Below are 14,927 nucleotides of genomic sequence, written 5' to 3' on the forward strand. Positions count from 1 at the left end.
CATCTCTCTCTGTATGTAAAGTAACTTGTAATAGTTGAGTCTGATAGATGTTATATGCCAAAATTAGTTTACCACGTAAATATCTATAATGCACATTGAAAAGCTATCAGAGTAGCTAAGATCAGTAAACCATAATGATTTTTTTGTAAATATTCTTTGTATACTTTCTATAAATTTCAGCTATCCCTGCAATTGCTGTACCATAATATTAGTGTAACATAAACTTTATATAATTGTGATAAACAATCTAGATTTCTTACACTAAACATTTTCATCATTATACCAAGTTTTCAAATAGCTTGAGTACATACATTATCAGTCTGAATGCATAAATTATCAACTTGTTTACCAAAAGTAAAGTTACTTTTAATAACTACCTGATGTCTTTAAAAGAGGCATCTTTCTTTAAACATTTACTGTTCATACACATTTTCAGTTGGAAATAGTTTTTTTAAATGCATAATGTAGATTTTATCAGTACTAAAGCTCAAATATGAAGTATTAGTCCAAGTTACTTTTTTCCTTTACTAAGTTACATTTTCTAAATCATGTTTGTTTGTAATTATAAAGCTAATTCTGAGGTCATCATCATATTTATTTACCCAACACGATTTGCTCTTTGGTAAGGAAACAGTGTCCGCGTTAAACAGTCAGAGCCAAGTACAGATCCCTGGGGAACTCCAACATTGAATAGTAGATAACTAGAATGTTGTCCTTGAATAACAACAGATTGTGTTCAATCAGTCAGCCAGTTCTTAATACAGCATATGATGCAAGGATTAATATTTGAGTTTGTAAATGCAAAAATTATCACTGTGGGTGATAATGAATCAAATGCATTAGCAATGTCTAAGTATATGATACGAGTATGCAAGCCAAAAATCTAAAGTTATTGATACCTTTTCATAGAACTCAACCAGGTTAGAATGTTGATTTACCCTTAACAAACCCATTCAAGTTTAGGTAAATTAAATTACTGTCAAGGTTATGAATAAGCACAAACATTCAGTGTTCAAAGCATTTGTACAAAATAGGGGTATAAGCCCATCAAAAGAACTTCATTTTATATATATATATATATATATATATATATATATATATATATATATATATATTGACTGTTAATGTGGGCATGTCATCCTTTGACTCACCTCTCACTTTAACACCACAATGCAGTATAACATCTGCAGGATTGCTGCTGTTGCTGTAACCACCCACTGTCTGCTGACATCTATTGCCTTCACTCATAAATAGGACACCAGATACTTAATTTATCCACTATTGGAAGCAGTTATCCCCTGACTCCCAAACAAGTTTTTATGCAGGGATGATGACTCATAGTTTGAGAGAAAGGGTGTTGGAGCATGGTGGAGACATCAAGTGGAAAGTTAGTACGGATGTTTGTATAAGTATATTAATCTGCATTCTGACCATAACTTTCTCTTCAAAGTGATTCAGTTAACTACTAAAAATATTAGAGGTGGAGACCTCCTTAATAAAACTGGGGCTAATGAACTTATGTAGATTCTAACTTTGCAAGCAGATAGGAATTATGGTTTGAATGAAAACACATCACTAGGACCTTATTTAAAAGCATGCAAATTTTTATTGTGAATTTTGGATGTTTTCATTTTTAAATTGTATTTAAGTTGTTCCTTGACTTGTCTGAATTTCGTCTGAAGGAGTGCTTATGCACAGAATCACTTTGGTATTTAATAAATAACACTTGTCATTATAGCTGTGCTGGGCATTCCTTCTTACTTTTGCGTTGTGTTCTTTGTTGGAAGACCTTTAGTTGCAGTGGAGTTTATAGTTTTTTATATTTTTTTGTGGCTTTTTATCCTGACAGGAGGGAGATTGTGGCTCTTGGCCAGCCAATTGCTCCCAATCAAATATAGGCTGGCACAACACCAGTGGTCAAGGGCCGGGAAGGCATGGAGCTTGGTGACCCTAAGCTAGTCATGTCTGCCCTGACAGGCATGTGTATGGGAGCAAAAACATTTGGGAGAGGGCATTGGATGCCTCTCTGGTGATGTGGGTTCTCATATCAGCCAGCGGAATGTGAGGTTAAGGCTATAACAAACACACTGCTGTTATGCTGGCAAGGCCACAAAGAAACCCCATGGCTGCCTGAAGGATGGAACATCTGGATGGCTCTTGTTTCTGTGCCCCATTTGGTTGCTAGGCATGGTGGTAAACAACTTGTAGGAAATGATGGATTGTTCTGAACTGGCCAATGTACTTTTACTTTCAGAATGTCTTCATTTTAACTCTGAGGCTGTACTCAAGTGGTCTTCTGTTTTAACTTATTTCAAGGCAGTGTGATCTTGGAGGTTGAATAAATATGTAGGGAGTGTTGGGGGCACAGACCGCAACATTTGGGGAACCCCAGAAAAACTAAATTTGTTATGCATTCAGCAAAATCTGTTTTCTTTTTATTTTGAAGAACTTAGTTTTGGTGTATCAGAATTTTATAATTGACCATGGATCCGATTTAATATTCACTCAGAATGATTTCTTGCATCAGCAGCCATAATATGTGAGTGGTACGTCAGAAAACAGGATCAGAAATGGAGGCAGCATTGTAAACTTTGATGCAAATGCTTGTTTATCTTGACATGTGAGATGCATGACAGAGGAAGTATTACAACATCTTATGATTCTGGTACAATAGTGGAAGAAATAATTTAAGCAAATAAAGAACAGTGATTGTTGTGTAGTAATGTAAGGAGGATCAAAACAGATAAAGTGCCCAGTGGCTATCCACCCAGCAATTCATTCTCCTGACACACACACACACACACACACACACACACACACACACACACACACACACACACACACACACACACACACACACACGCGCGCGCACACACACACACACATTTAAGAAACAGTGAGGCAAAGTGGATGGTAGTTATCCAATAACGTAGTTGCATTAATGTTGAAAATTAGGTGGCAAAACTCAGGACCACCACAATACAAGTGTGGACTTCTTTGTTTCTACAGGAATTATGAGAATGTAAATCACTGTAAATATTTTTCTACACTCAACTCATGAGCACTCATTGTAAGGTCTCTGACTTTCAGTGATGGCATGTGAAGTAGTGCAGAAATCTGCCCACAGTCTCTGAGACAGGAGAGCTGGGGATCAGTCACAAGGGGAGAGCTGGGGGTCAGTCACAAGGGGAGAGATTGGGGTCAGTCACAAGGGGTGAGCTGGGGGTCAGTCATAAGGGGTGAGCTAGGGGTCAGTCACGAAGGAAGAGATGGAGTTTGGTCATGAGAGTAGAGCTGGGGATCAGTCATGAGGGGAGAGCTGGGGTCAGTCATGAGTGAGAGCTGGGTATGAGTCAGAAGGGCTGAGCTGGGGATCAGTCATGAGGGGTGAGCTGGGGGTCAGTCATGAGGGGCAAGCTGGGGATCAATCATGAGTGAGTGATGGGGAGCAGTCACAAGGGGTGAGCTAGGGATCAGTCACAAGGGAAGAGCTGGGGTTCAATCATGAGAGAAGAGCTGGGGATCAGTCACAAAGGGAGAGCTGGGGTCAGTCATGAGTGAGAGCTGAGGATCAGTCACAAGGGATGAGCTGGGGGTAAGTCATGAGGGGCAAGCCCGAGGGGTGAGCTGGGATCAGTCACGAGTGGCAAGCTGGGGGTCAGTCATGAGGGGCAAGCTGGGGATCAGTCACGAGGGGTGAGCTGGGCTCAGTCATGAGGGGCAAGCTGGGCATCAGTCATGAGGGGTGGGCTGGGGATCAGTCATGAGGGGTGAGCTGGGGATCAGTCACTCAAATCATCTGTGGTATCTCGCCCTGTCCTTTAGAAATTCATCTGCTAACAAAAGTCGGGTCACTGCCAGGCAGCGACTGCCAGTATTGATGGATGGTCTTTCCCTATGCAACCAGGTAAATTCAACATTTTTGACTTGCTCTATATAACCAAGTTTCACATGAAAACACTGCTGGAAGGACCAGAGTGAAAAAAGAAAAAAAAAAAAAAAAAAGAGTCATCTTTTTTCTGATGAAGCAATTTTTGCATGAAAAAGAGTTACCTGAATTGCTTTTGGATGTAGTTTTTATAAATGCATGTTATTATCAGCAATTTCTTATGTATGTGTAGGATAATGTACCTCATTTAAATATTACACTGTGGTGCTGCCTGTGGACTGGATTCAGATAGGTTTGCAAAGTACCAATCTAAGAGCATGTTTAATGCGCAGGTGATATGGAACCCAATTAAGTGTGGATATCCCACTGATTTTACTGAACACAAAGTACTGAAGCCCAACACCATCTTTAATATATCTACACTGGTAATGTTTTGTGAGATGTGTTGTAAAGTCTGTCCTTCTATTGCTGTGCAAAATACCAATAGGACAGCATTATGAGGACATCTGTGATAAAATGCCACACTGATTTCCTTGTCACTGGATGCATTTATGTATCCTATGATATCCTTGCTACCTGTTTTATCTGTTTGGTCCTATTACTTGCACTGGACTTGTGCTGTGCATGTCATATTGGTTCCACCAGACCTGTGCAGTGCATACCATATTGGTTCCACTGGACCTGCGCATTGCATACCATATCAGTTCCACTGGACCTGTGGAGGCAGTATTACCATATTACTTGCACTGGAGCTGTGCAGTGCATATCATATTGGTTCCACTGGATCTGTGCAGTGCATACCATATTGGTTCCACTGGACCTGTGAAGTGCATACCATATAAGTTCCGCTGGACCTGTGCAGGCAGTGCATACCATATTACTTGCACTGGGCATGTGCAGTGTATACCATATTTCTTAATCTTGCCCTGCATCATGCAGTGTTTTGGTTCTACTATGAAAAAAGAGATTTGATGTAATGTTCCCATCAAGGCAACATAAAAAATTAAATGATTAATAATATAGTCAATGATGTGTGATATACTCCTGCTCAGAAATTTACTGTGTAAATTAGTTTCTGCTGATTCTCTTTTTATTTCATCAGCCTTGAAGTTTCCTGATTGGTCTATTTGTACCTCTTCAGGCAAGAAACATCCCTGTTTTATCCTACAGCAGCCCAACATGAGTTATCAACCATCTTGGTGCAAGATCACATAAGAGGTTCTTTTTATGCATCAGCTGTTTACAACAATTTATTCTCTGACATTTGGTGCAGAGGGTTAAGGCTGTGAGCTGTAGTTCCTATGGTAGAGAGTGTGATTCCTTCAGCCCTCAGTTGCCTACTGTGTGACCTTGAGCAAGTCACTTCACCCGACAGTGCTTAGGACCATTTGAGAATTCGTGCTAGGCTCTTTAATGGTCTCCTGAACTACAAGTCTAGTAAATACCTATGAATCACGCTGCTTGGCAGATAGATGAAGTCCATCACTTTGTGCTTTCCTTTCCAGGACATGTCATCAACTTCACCAGTGGAAGAACCTACCTCCATTCACTCAGGAATGACACATTGATGCCTGCTGCTCATTCCCACCCTTCCACAATGGCTCCTGTATTGCTACAGCCTAAGCTGTCTGGTTCCCTGTCAGTGCTTCACCCCCCCATGCTATGAAGCCATTTGGCAAAGGAAATTATAAACCCTGAAAGCTGATCCTCCTAATGAAAACATCCCAAATGAAGACAAATTGTATGAGCTACATAACTTAAAATTCAAGCAATTTACACACTAACTGTACAAGAAAAAAAAACATAACTATCAAAAATAAACATAGAAATTAAGAAAGTAAAATTCATTATTTCTTGAGAGGGTATATCCCCTCACGAGCCACAGAGACAGCCTTTCTCTTTGTACTCTCTGATTATAATCACATTTGTCTCAGAGTTTATTACCTAGAAAAGGCTGCAAACTGTAAGACAATCATTTATTTTGAGATCTGTTCTGAGTTTACAAGGCTTAATACAGCAGTTATTTTAGCTTTTCATTTTCGATGGGTGATTCAATATAAATAAAATGCTCTTGAAATGAAAAACAAGTTTCCACTGGTTGCTGGTAATACATTAGTTGTACTCTCTATATGCAAATTAACAATTCCCTTAAATATTACCTAAACCTTCATAACAGACAACAAATATCAAATTAAGCAAACAAAATGGAGATGTTCTTACCAATGCAGTTCTTTCCAGAAATATCAGTCTGATAGCCAGTAACACAGTTACAGCGATAGCTACCGAGCAGATTTTCACACATTCCATGTTGGCAAATCTCAGGATCTAATGCACACTCGTCAATATCTGTTTTAGATATGGAAGTAAAAGGAAAATGAATTCTTAGTTTTGTTTTATAACTCATGCAACAGCATAACCAGTTCAGGCACATTCATTATAGGTAATGCAGACGCACTCTATTAGGAGGAATAAAAGACTAAGCAATTTACCATGGACTATCAGAGTAGGATGAATCATGTCTATAGGCAGGACTTAAGTCTTAAAAGAATCAAGTTAAAGAATATAAATGATTTCAAACGGAGCTCCTCCAGTTTACAGTTTATACTGAGAAGGAGGAGTAGTTTTGCAACTCATTACATAAGAGAATTTTTTTTTCGTAATTACAAAGTTGTTTCTGCACTTTACCCAAAACTAGGAATGTTAAGTTTTCTGCTTCACTGCTTATGTCATGGGTTGTGTTTATACGCTATTTAATATTATTTTCTTCTGTGGGAGAATGTGCCACAGTAAGACTGGAAAATGTGCACAGAATTGGTTGCTCCATGAGATGCAATCATATTAAAGGGATTTCAGTTTCAACAGACGGTGCCTGAATCTGAAATATTTCATGTGTGACTTTAGTTGATGAAGGCATAAAGAAAGAAGCAAATGCTGACTTAGCAAATCTCAAGTAAAGGTATTCACTTTGGACAAATAAAGGACATGTGTGGGAGTATCACATCAGTACTTGGGGGCAGGCTGAAAAACAAAATTGTTTCATTATTTCTATTTATGACTAAGATTCCATAGGGTAATTTAGGAATATGGTGTACAAGAGAAAAATAACACTCTTGTAATCTGTCATGAAAGTTCAAGTGTTTATTTGTTTGGGATGCTATAACAGACAGGGAAATAGCCATACAGCCAGACAAACAGGCAGAGACAGACAGAGAGAACACTAGAAGAATACACTGTCTTCTGCAGACTGTTTTTTGAGTGACTCTGTTTTATTATGAACCTTAGTGAGGGGAGCTGTACCCAAATAGAATTTTTTCTTTGTTTATGACAATTAGCATGGGTAGAGTTTATGTGACTTACTCAAAGCTCAGCCATATTTTTATTTGGTATCACCAAGCTGTCTTACCATATGCATCGATATTGAAATAGCGAAAGGGAAACAAAGTCCTACGCATCAGGCTGAATGCTGCTGAGTCAATGCTTTTAAAAGTGCTCATTAAGACACGCATTCCAAGGGACATAAACAATGGACGGTTTCAAGGCAGTCAACAAGACAAGCAGTTTCCTTATTATAACTTAAACATTAAATAATTTATTAATTACTTAATTAAGGTGTAGTCATCCATAAACTTATTTATTAAGTTCAACATTCCAGTTTGTGAGTTCATTCAGCTGGTCACTGGGCAACTGTAATTCAACACCTCACACAAGAGGGTATTTTCCCTGTACAATATCATTACTAGTGGTAACAAATGCATGAGAAAACTAAATATTTCAGTGTCAGCATGGGATAATGTTACTACACAATGTGACAAAGTCCCAGAGTCTTTAGTGCTGTTAATCCATAGCTCATTTACAAAAATAATACTGTTTTTACTCACCTGAGGTTGTCTAGAAACATTAATTTTACTACGTAATTCTGCAACTCCAGGTATCAATCAGTAATGACATTTCTGTAAAATGTGCATAGTAATTCTAGAATATGTTTCATTTAATAAATATGACGTATAAGTGTAGCAATTCTTTCACTGCCTTAATGCTTTTTTAGCAATATAAAAATAGTGTAGAACTGAGTTAAACATAATTGTTGTGGAAGTGAGAAAAAATAAATTAGGTACCTTTTCCATCTATTGAAATACCAGTTCCACCCGAGCAGATAGCCTGAAATTCAGCTAAAAAACAAAAACAAAAATGAGAAACTCATTTACTTTGTTTATTTTATTCTTATTAAAACTTTTCGTTACAGTACACTTTTCAGACAGGAAGCTTCTATATCAGTGACCATTAAAAGATTTCAGGAAATACAGTGTCATACTACCAATCTCGTTTTACACAACACGTTTTCTTACTGTCCTCATCCGAATCACAACCTCACTGACATTGGTTTTACAGGTAGAACATTGGGTATACAAGCACTGGTACTGTCAGTAGGGGGTAACACCTTATCCTGACTGCACAAAACACTGCCCCTCCTACCTAGTCATGTTACACTTCAGTCGCATTACATATCATCTCCCCTATCAGTGTGCTCCCTTCAGAAACACTGTGCAACCTTGTTTTAAAAGGTACTGTCACTTCCACAGTTCATCAAGTGGGAAATCCATCAGCAGGTGAGGCCTCTTAATTTCGCTGCTACTGCAGACAATTTTACAATGTCAAAATAAACAACGTCCTGCTAATACTTTTACCATCTTCTATTAAGACAGAAAATATGGTAGGCTTTCACATAAAAGAACAGGGAGCATTAGTTGTATATGAAGTAAGGATACTATGAAAATAAAAACAAGACAGGTGAAACATGTCCCTTAAACCTGGGACGGGGGGGGTTTATACTTCTCAACTTCTTTACTTCAGAATTCTGGAAGCAAAATAATCGCATGACAAATGTTACGTTAATTCACTTTCAATGAAAATAAACCAATAGTTATTTTATTAGCATGCATTTTCTGAAAAATAACTTCTTCTTCTGGCTTTTCTCAGTTAGGGGTGGCCACAGCGGAACTCTGGTCTGCTAATGATTGGCAGTACATTTTTATGGTGCTGAGGTGCCAGCCTGATGCCCAACCTTCAACGAAGGCACGGCCATTCACGCATGTCTTTCGAATGCCACTCAACCGCAGGAAGGACATGCAGACTCCACACAGAAGGTGCTCTAGACGAGAATCGAATGGGAGAACCTCTTGCAGTGAGGCGACAATGCTAACGCTGCACCACCGTGGCTTCCATTTTCTGAAAAATAACTATGAAGCTGCAATTTCTGAACATTACTTACTGATTGTAATCCTCTATGATTTACCAGAACATCAAAAATGTTATGAGGGACAGGGAAAAAGTATAAGGAAAAGTCAGGAACATTACGCACATTTCAACATTGTTGAGAGGTATAAGGAAGGGGTGACAGGATATAATTAAGTCTTGAGTAAGTCCAATACCAGAAATCAGAAGCTCACTGTAGTCTGATGATGAAAACAAATTACCAAAGACTTCATGTCTTCAGTAGAACTTGGTTAAACAAAAAGAATATAGATATAAAAGCCAGAATGATAGCTAGTTGAAATGGTCCCCTGTGCAGACCAGACCTGCACTGGCATTTCTCTCAACACAAACTTAAGTAAAAATAAATAAAAAATACAACATACATTAACAAATAAATTTATCCCCTTCAAGACCTTAGCCTGCTAGTTACTATACTATCAGCATCACACTCCTGTACCATCCACTACTACCACCTAGGAACACAATTTGTGAGAGATGCAGTTACATTAAGAACTTAGAGTCTATGCTCTCTCCCTCTCAAGGCAGTATATCCAACAGTGAGAAGGCTGTCAACACAATCACTATACCTCAAACACCACCCACAACTACACAACACACACCCACATATGTGGAGGTTCTCAACAAAAACAAACTCAAACAAAGGAGACCTCAGAGGCAAAAACACACACAAACTCCACTCCACATACCACACATAGTCCACACACCTGTGTCTCACAACCACTAAGGCCTAAACATAAACCTGACATATTAGTCATAGGAGACTCCATTGTGAGGCACAAAGATGTGCCTCTCACCAGGCTGGATAAGGAGAAAGTCACGGTTAGTTGTTTGTCAGGTGCCAGAATCTATCAAATCACACATGCACTCGAGCCTCTCAACAACAGGTACTGTTATGACTGTGTCATAGTCCATGCTGGTATGAACAACTTGAGACATACCTACCTGGACTATATGAAGAGAAACATGACTGAGTACACTGAATATGTGTCCCAGGCAGGTATGTCCCTAGCCTTAAGCAACATTCTACCATCACCCAGAATGATGCCTCGATACAAACAGAAAATTATTGACTTTAACAATTGGCTTAGTTTGTGGTGTCATTCCAGGGGGATCCAGTATCTGACAGTCTGGGAAGATATGATCAACAGGCCATGATGCTTTGCTAGAGATAGCCTACATTAGTCTCACTTGGGCTTCAGGCTTCTGGCAAAGGCCCTTGCCTCCCTTATAATGCCTTTTTTAGGAAAAAATCATGAGGTCGATACTATCAACATAAAAATTTCAACAAAAGACAAATTAAAGGTCATGCTGCTAAACGCTAGAAGTCTAAACATGAAACTGCAGTCATTGTAAGCATTCTCAACCCTGGAAGATGCTGACATTTGTGCAGTCACAGTCTTACCTCATTACTCATCCTATTATACATTCAGACCGCAAACTGGACAGCAAAGCCAAAGGAAGTGGAATTTCAGTATATATTAACAACACACACACACCTCCAGGCTGGTCAAACAGTATGACGCACAGGAGACACTCCAGGTATAGTTAACCATTGACAAGACCCCTATTCACATCATAACTAGCCCCCAAATTTGACTCAAGATGTCCACTCCACCTATCTGGACCGCTTTGAATCTATCAAGATTCAACCCTTTACCCCGATCCTGGATGACTTTAACTACCCTACCATAGATTGGAAAAACTACTCATGCAAGAACACAAATGCCCAGAAATTCCTCAATTTTATCAATGCAAATGTCTTGGAACAGCTAGTCAATACCACCGCAAGAAGTGATAAAATCTTGGACTTGGTATTACCCAACATGAGTAACCAATGCAGCACCCCTACAATATCATCCTCCCTGGTAAGATCCAATCATAAAGCGGTCACTTTCGAAGTCACCATCTCCCTCGACACCCCCCCCCCCCTTTAGCTAGGATCAAACAAAAAAATTCTCCAAAGTTGATTACAACCTCCTGAGGGATGGTATAAACAGCTTCACAGCCCCCTCCCCCTCTCTAGGAACTGGCACCAACGTCCAAATCTACACCAAAGTACAATACAAGCATTTGTATAGCTGCATGGAATCAGGAATACCTGGCAGGACAAAATCATCCTCCACGAGGAAGAGTAAACCTGTCTGGTGGACATCTGCAATAAATAAATTATATAACAAAAGGAAAAAAATTGCTGTCCAGGACCAAGAAGGAGCAGGTGCCCAATTGGAAGCAATATCTCCTTAGCCTGAACAAGCAAATAAGAGCACTAGTGAAATCCTCTAAAGCAAACTTCAAGTCCATATTGGCCACATCTACTAGAGACAATCATACGGCCTTCTTCACATATGCCTGCAATTTCAGAGGATGCACCCAGATCTGTTTAGAACTGGTGGTCAAGAACAGCACATACACAAATTTTGTAGATATAGCCAACCTACTGGCTGACAGATTTAGCAAAAAGTTCACCCCTCTGCCCCCATCAGAAAATCAGGACATCCCCAGTACCTGCCCCCCCCCCCCTTATCTCTAGGGAACAGGTCATCACTGCCCTCTCAAAGGCAAAAACTACAGCTCCATGGGACCCAATAACATCCCAGGCTGCATCCTACATTAACTCAAGCATGAACTTGCAGCACCATTAGGACACTAGTCAACCAAAGCCTGAGTACCTTTGTCTCACTTGAGTGGAGGAAAGCCACTGTCATCCCTTTACACAAAGGTGGAGTGTCCACCTATCCAGGAAATTATAGACCCATCGGCCTAATTAGCCTGATCTGTAAGGCCATGGAATGGATTATCATGGACCTCATTAACAGGGACATTGGCAACCTCCAAACACTTGACCCCACACAGTTTGGCTTTGTCAAGGGGAGGTCATACTTGTTAAATCTGATCGACTTCTTTGAGACAGTCACCAAAGCCATGGATGAGGGGAAGACAGTGAACACCACCTACCTTGATGTGGTCAAAGCCTTTGACACTGTTCCCACTTGGGTATAATAGATAAACACTCTCAACTAGACATCAATTCACATGTTACCAGATGGGTAGCAAACTGGCTCGCTGATAGAACCCACCTAATCAAAATAGGGGAAACTACCTCAAGCAGTAGACCCATAATGAGAGGCATTCCCCAAGGATTGATCTTGGGGCCTCTGTATTCGGAATATACTTCTGTGAGGTGCAGGCCAAAACCATTGGGCTATGGCTGACCAAGTTTGCAGATGACTACAAGCTGGGTGTGGTCATTAATTCCCCAAGTGATGTGTACATCCTCCAAGAGAGTCTCACCCCAACAAATGACTGGTGCCAGAAACATGGCCTCAAGCTGAATGCCAAAAAATGCATCATCTTCTCCCTTTGTTGAAAGTGATGTCCCCACACATTAATACATTAATAACAATGTCTTAAGCAAGCAATCAGTCGTGAGAGATTTGGGCACCCAATTTCATAGCAACCTGACTTTTGACCACCACGTTGCTTCTATTGTACGGAAAGCTTTCTACATGGCCCACCTCATAAGTAAGAGTATCTCATCCAGAGACAAGAAGATCATAACATCCCTGTATTCTTCCCTTATAAGGCCAGTTATTGAGTACAACGCTCCCTTTGGCATGTACCTCACAAAGCACATGCAGCAGCTGGAGAGACCACAGAGGTTCTGCACCAGGAGAATCCAGTGCCTCAAACATCTACCCTACACAGATAGGTTACAAGCCCTGCCTCTCTACTCAGTTTCATACAGACTCCACAGATGTGATCTTTGTCTTCATACAAAGCAATCTCAGGCCCCGCCTTAATGGGACTGCTGCACATCTGCAAGTCAAGCTGCACTCCAGTAATCCACTAGCATGACTTCAACCTGGTCTTTGACATCAATAGGACTTGTTGGCAGGACAAATTTTTGTCCAGAGACTCCCTCATCTGTGGAATAGACTCCCTCTCCATGTCAAGCAGAGTACCTAATTATCACTTTTTAAGCGCAACCTGGATAACTGGATGGGAAACAGAAAATACACCACTAGCATTCCACCTATGCCCCTGCTGGAGAAAGTCTTTGGGTGCTGACCTGACTAAACATGGGCTAAATTCCTGGCTAGGCTTATAAGAGCCTCAGGGCCAATAGCCTAGTAACTTCCTATGATCCTATAATCATAAAGACATGCTGACTCAGCACAGAAGTCATCCCAACTGAGAAGAGAACTGCAGAACCTCTTGCTCTAAGGCAGGAAAAATACATGCTGTGTCACAGTGCCTTCAGTTTACACATGTTGTTCTTCACTGTGGAAAAGAAATATTCTCCCTGTCTTCTGGATAAGCTGCAGATTCCACTCAATCCAGAGTATAAATGGTCTAATTATTTCAACCCTGAAAAACAAGTACCAGTACCTGCCCTGCACATTCTTCAATTCCCCTTTTGCTTTTGAACCTATAACATCTTCTGCAAAGTTATTCTATTTGTTAATCATCCTGTCCATATTTAAAATAATATTTCCTTACATTTTTTCTGAACCAGTCTCCTTCTGTCTTTCAACTATGTGATATGATTCTGTACTATTGATTTTTCATGTTTCTACTTTTTACCGTTTTGAATGTTCTTAATGTACACGTACTTTATAATATAATTTATGGTTACTTGAACATTATTATTCATATTTATGTCTCCTGATATTTCTGTACTCTGCATTATTCTCAGTGTGATGTTTGTCTTACTATAATTTGTCTGCGTTCAGTCAGAAAATGGGCCTTGCTCTTCAGGATTAACCCAGTCAACAAAATGTAACTAGCTAACTGACTAACTAAATACATGCATACACAGATACATAAATAAATGACAGAGAAATTGCAGTGTATACTGTTAGCTGCTGTCAGGATTAATTTTCCAAAGCAGACGATGCTTCACTTCTTAGCATTTAATTTGAACCTGTTTTGAATACCCTGCAGATCTGTATTGTTTAGCCCTTGCTATAGAACCATGCTATTAAATGATGAGTGAATGACAATACCCAACTTGTAGTCATCAGCAAATTTCCTTGCATATATGTCTATGTTAGTGACTTCTAGATTTGCAAAGTCAGTTTTGAAAAGAAGGGCCCCACTACTGAGCTATGAGGAACCCCACCAGTAATTGTTTTGCCCCCATCATCACTAATATTTAAATCTCACTTAATCAAGAACTTGAGCAATGCCAGATTTGCATCACATTCTCACTGCTGTACCCACCACTGCACTGCACTGAAAACACTTAACTGGCTAGAACTACCCAACTACCTAAAATATGTTCAGCTAATCACCACACATAAAATCATTCATTACCCAGCCACCTGCCCAGCCTTAAATTATATACTACAGAAACACTCCCCTAAACGGCCCCTGCGATCAAGTTCATAAGTTCAACTCACTGTTCTTAAACCAACTAAATCAGCAGGGTGCTCTCTGTATTCTCACTCCACTCGCTAAAATAGGGAACACTATGCCCACATCTATAAGGACAGATTCACCCCTCAAATCCTTCTCACACTCTCTTAAAAACTATCTAAAGAATACATGGCTCTGCTCATGTTCTGTACCAGGTTAATCAAACAGCTCCTTAATTTGTAACTCTAACAGCATCACCCTCCTCTGGCTATTATATTTTATACAATTGATAATTTCTTGCCTTTTTTACCTATACCTTACACTGCTATTATCACTGTACAATCCCTTAACGTTTCTTTCTCCCTTTTGCTTCTTCACTATCTATACCACACACTTTACTAATAAA

At 39.7% G+C, this 14,927-nt stretch overlaps 1 protein-coding gene across 1 annotated transcript in view; it reads right to left on the bottom strand.

Moving 5' to 3' along the window:
- Positions 1-14,927, bottom strand: part of FBN2 (fibrillin 2) — a 2,449,070-nt gene that overhangs the window by 1,169,703 nt on the left and 1,264,440 nt on the right. The window contains exons 17-18 of the mRNA XM_044060803.1: positions 8,005-8,058; positions 6,110-6,235 (exon numbers count right to left, since the gene is read on the bottom strand). Of these exons, the coding sequence (XP_043916738.1) occupies positions 6,110-6,235; positions 8,005-8,058 (180 nt within the window). The remainder of the gene's footprint in view (positions 1-6,109; positions 6,236-8,004; positions 8,059-14,927) is intronic.

This window comes from Protopterus annectens, chromosome 2.part0 (assembly GCF_019279795.1).
Source record: "Protopterus annectens isolate FY-2018-M chromosome 2.part0, PAN1.0, whole genome shotgun sequence".
Lineage (NCBI taxonomy): Eukaryota > Metazoa > Chordata > Ceratodontiformes > Protopteridae > Protopterus > Protopterus annectens.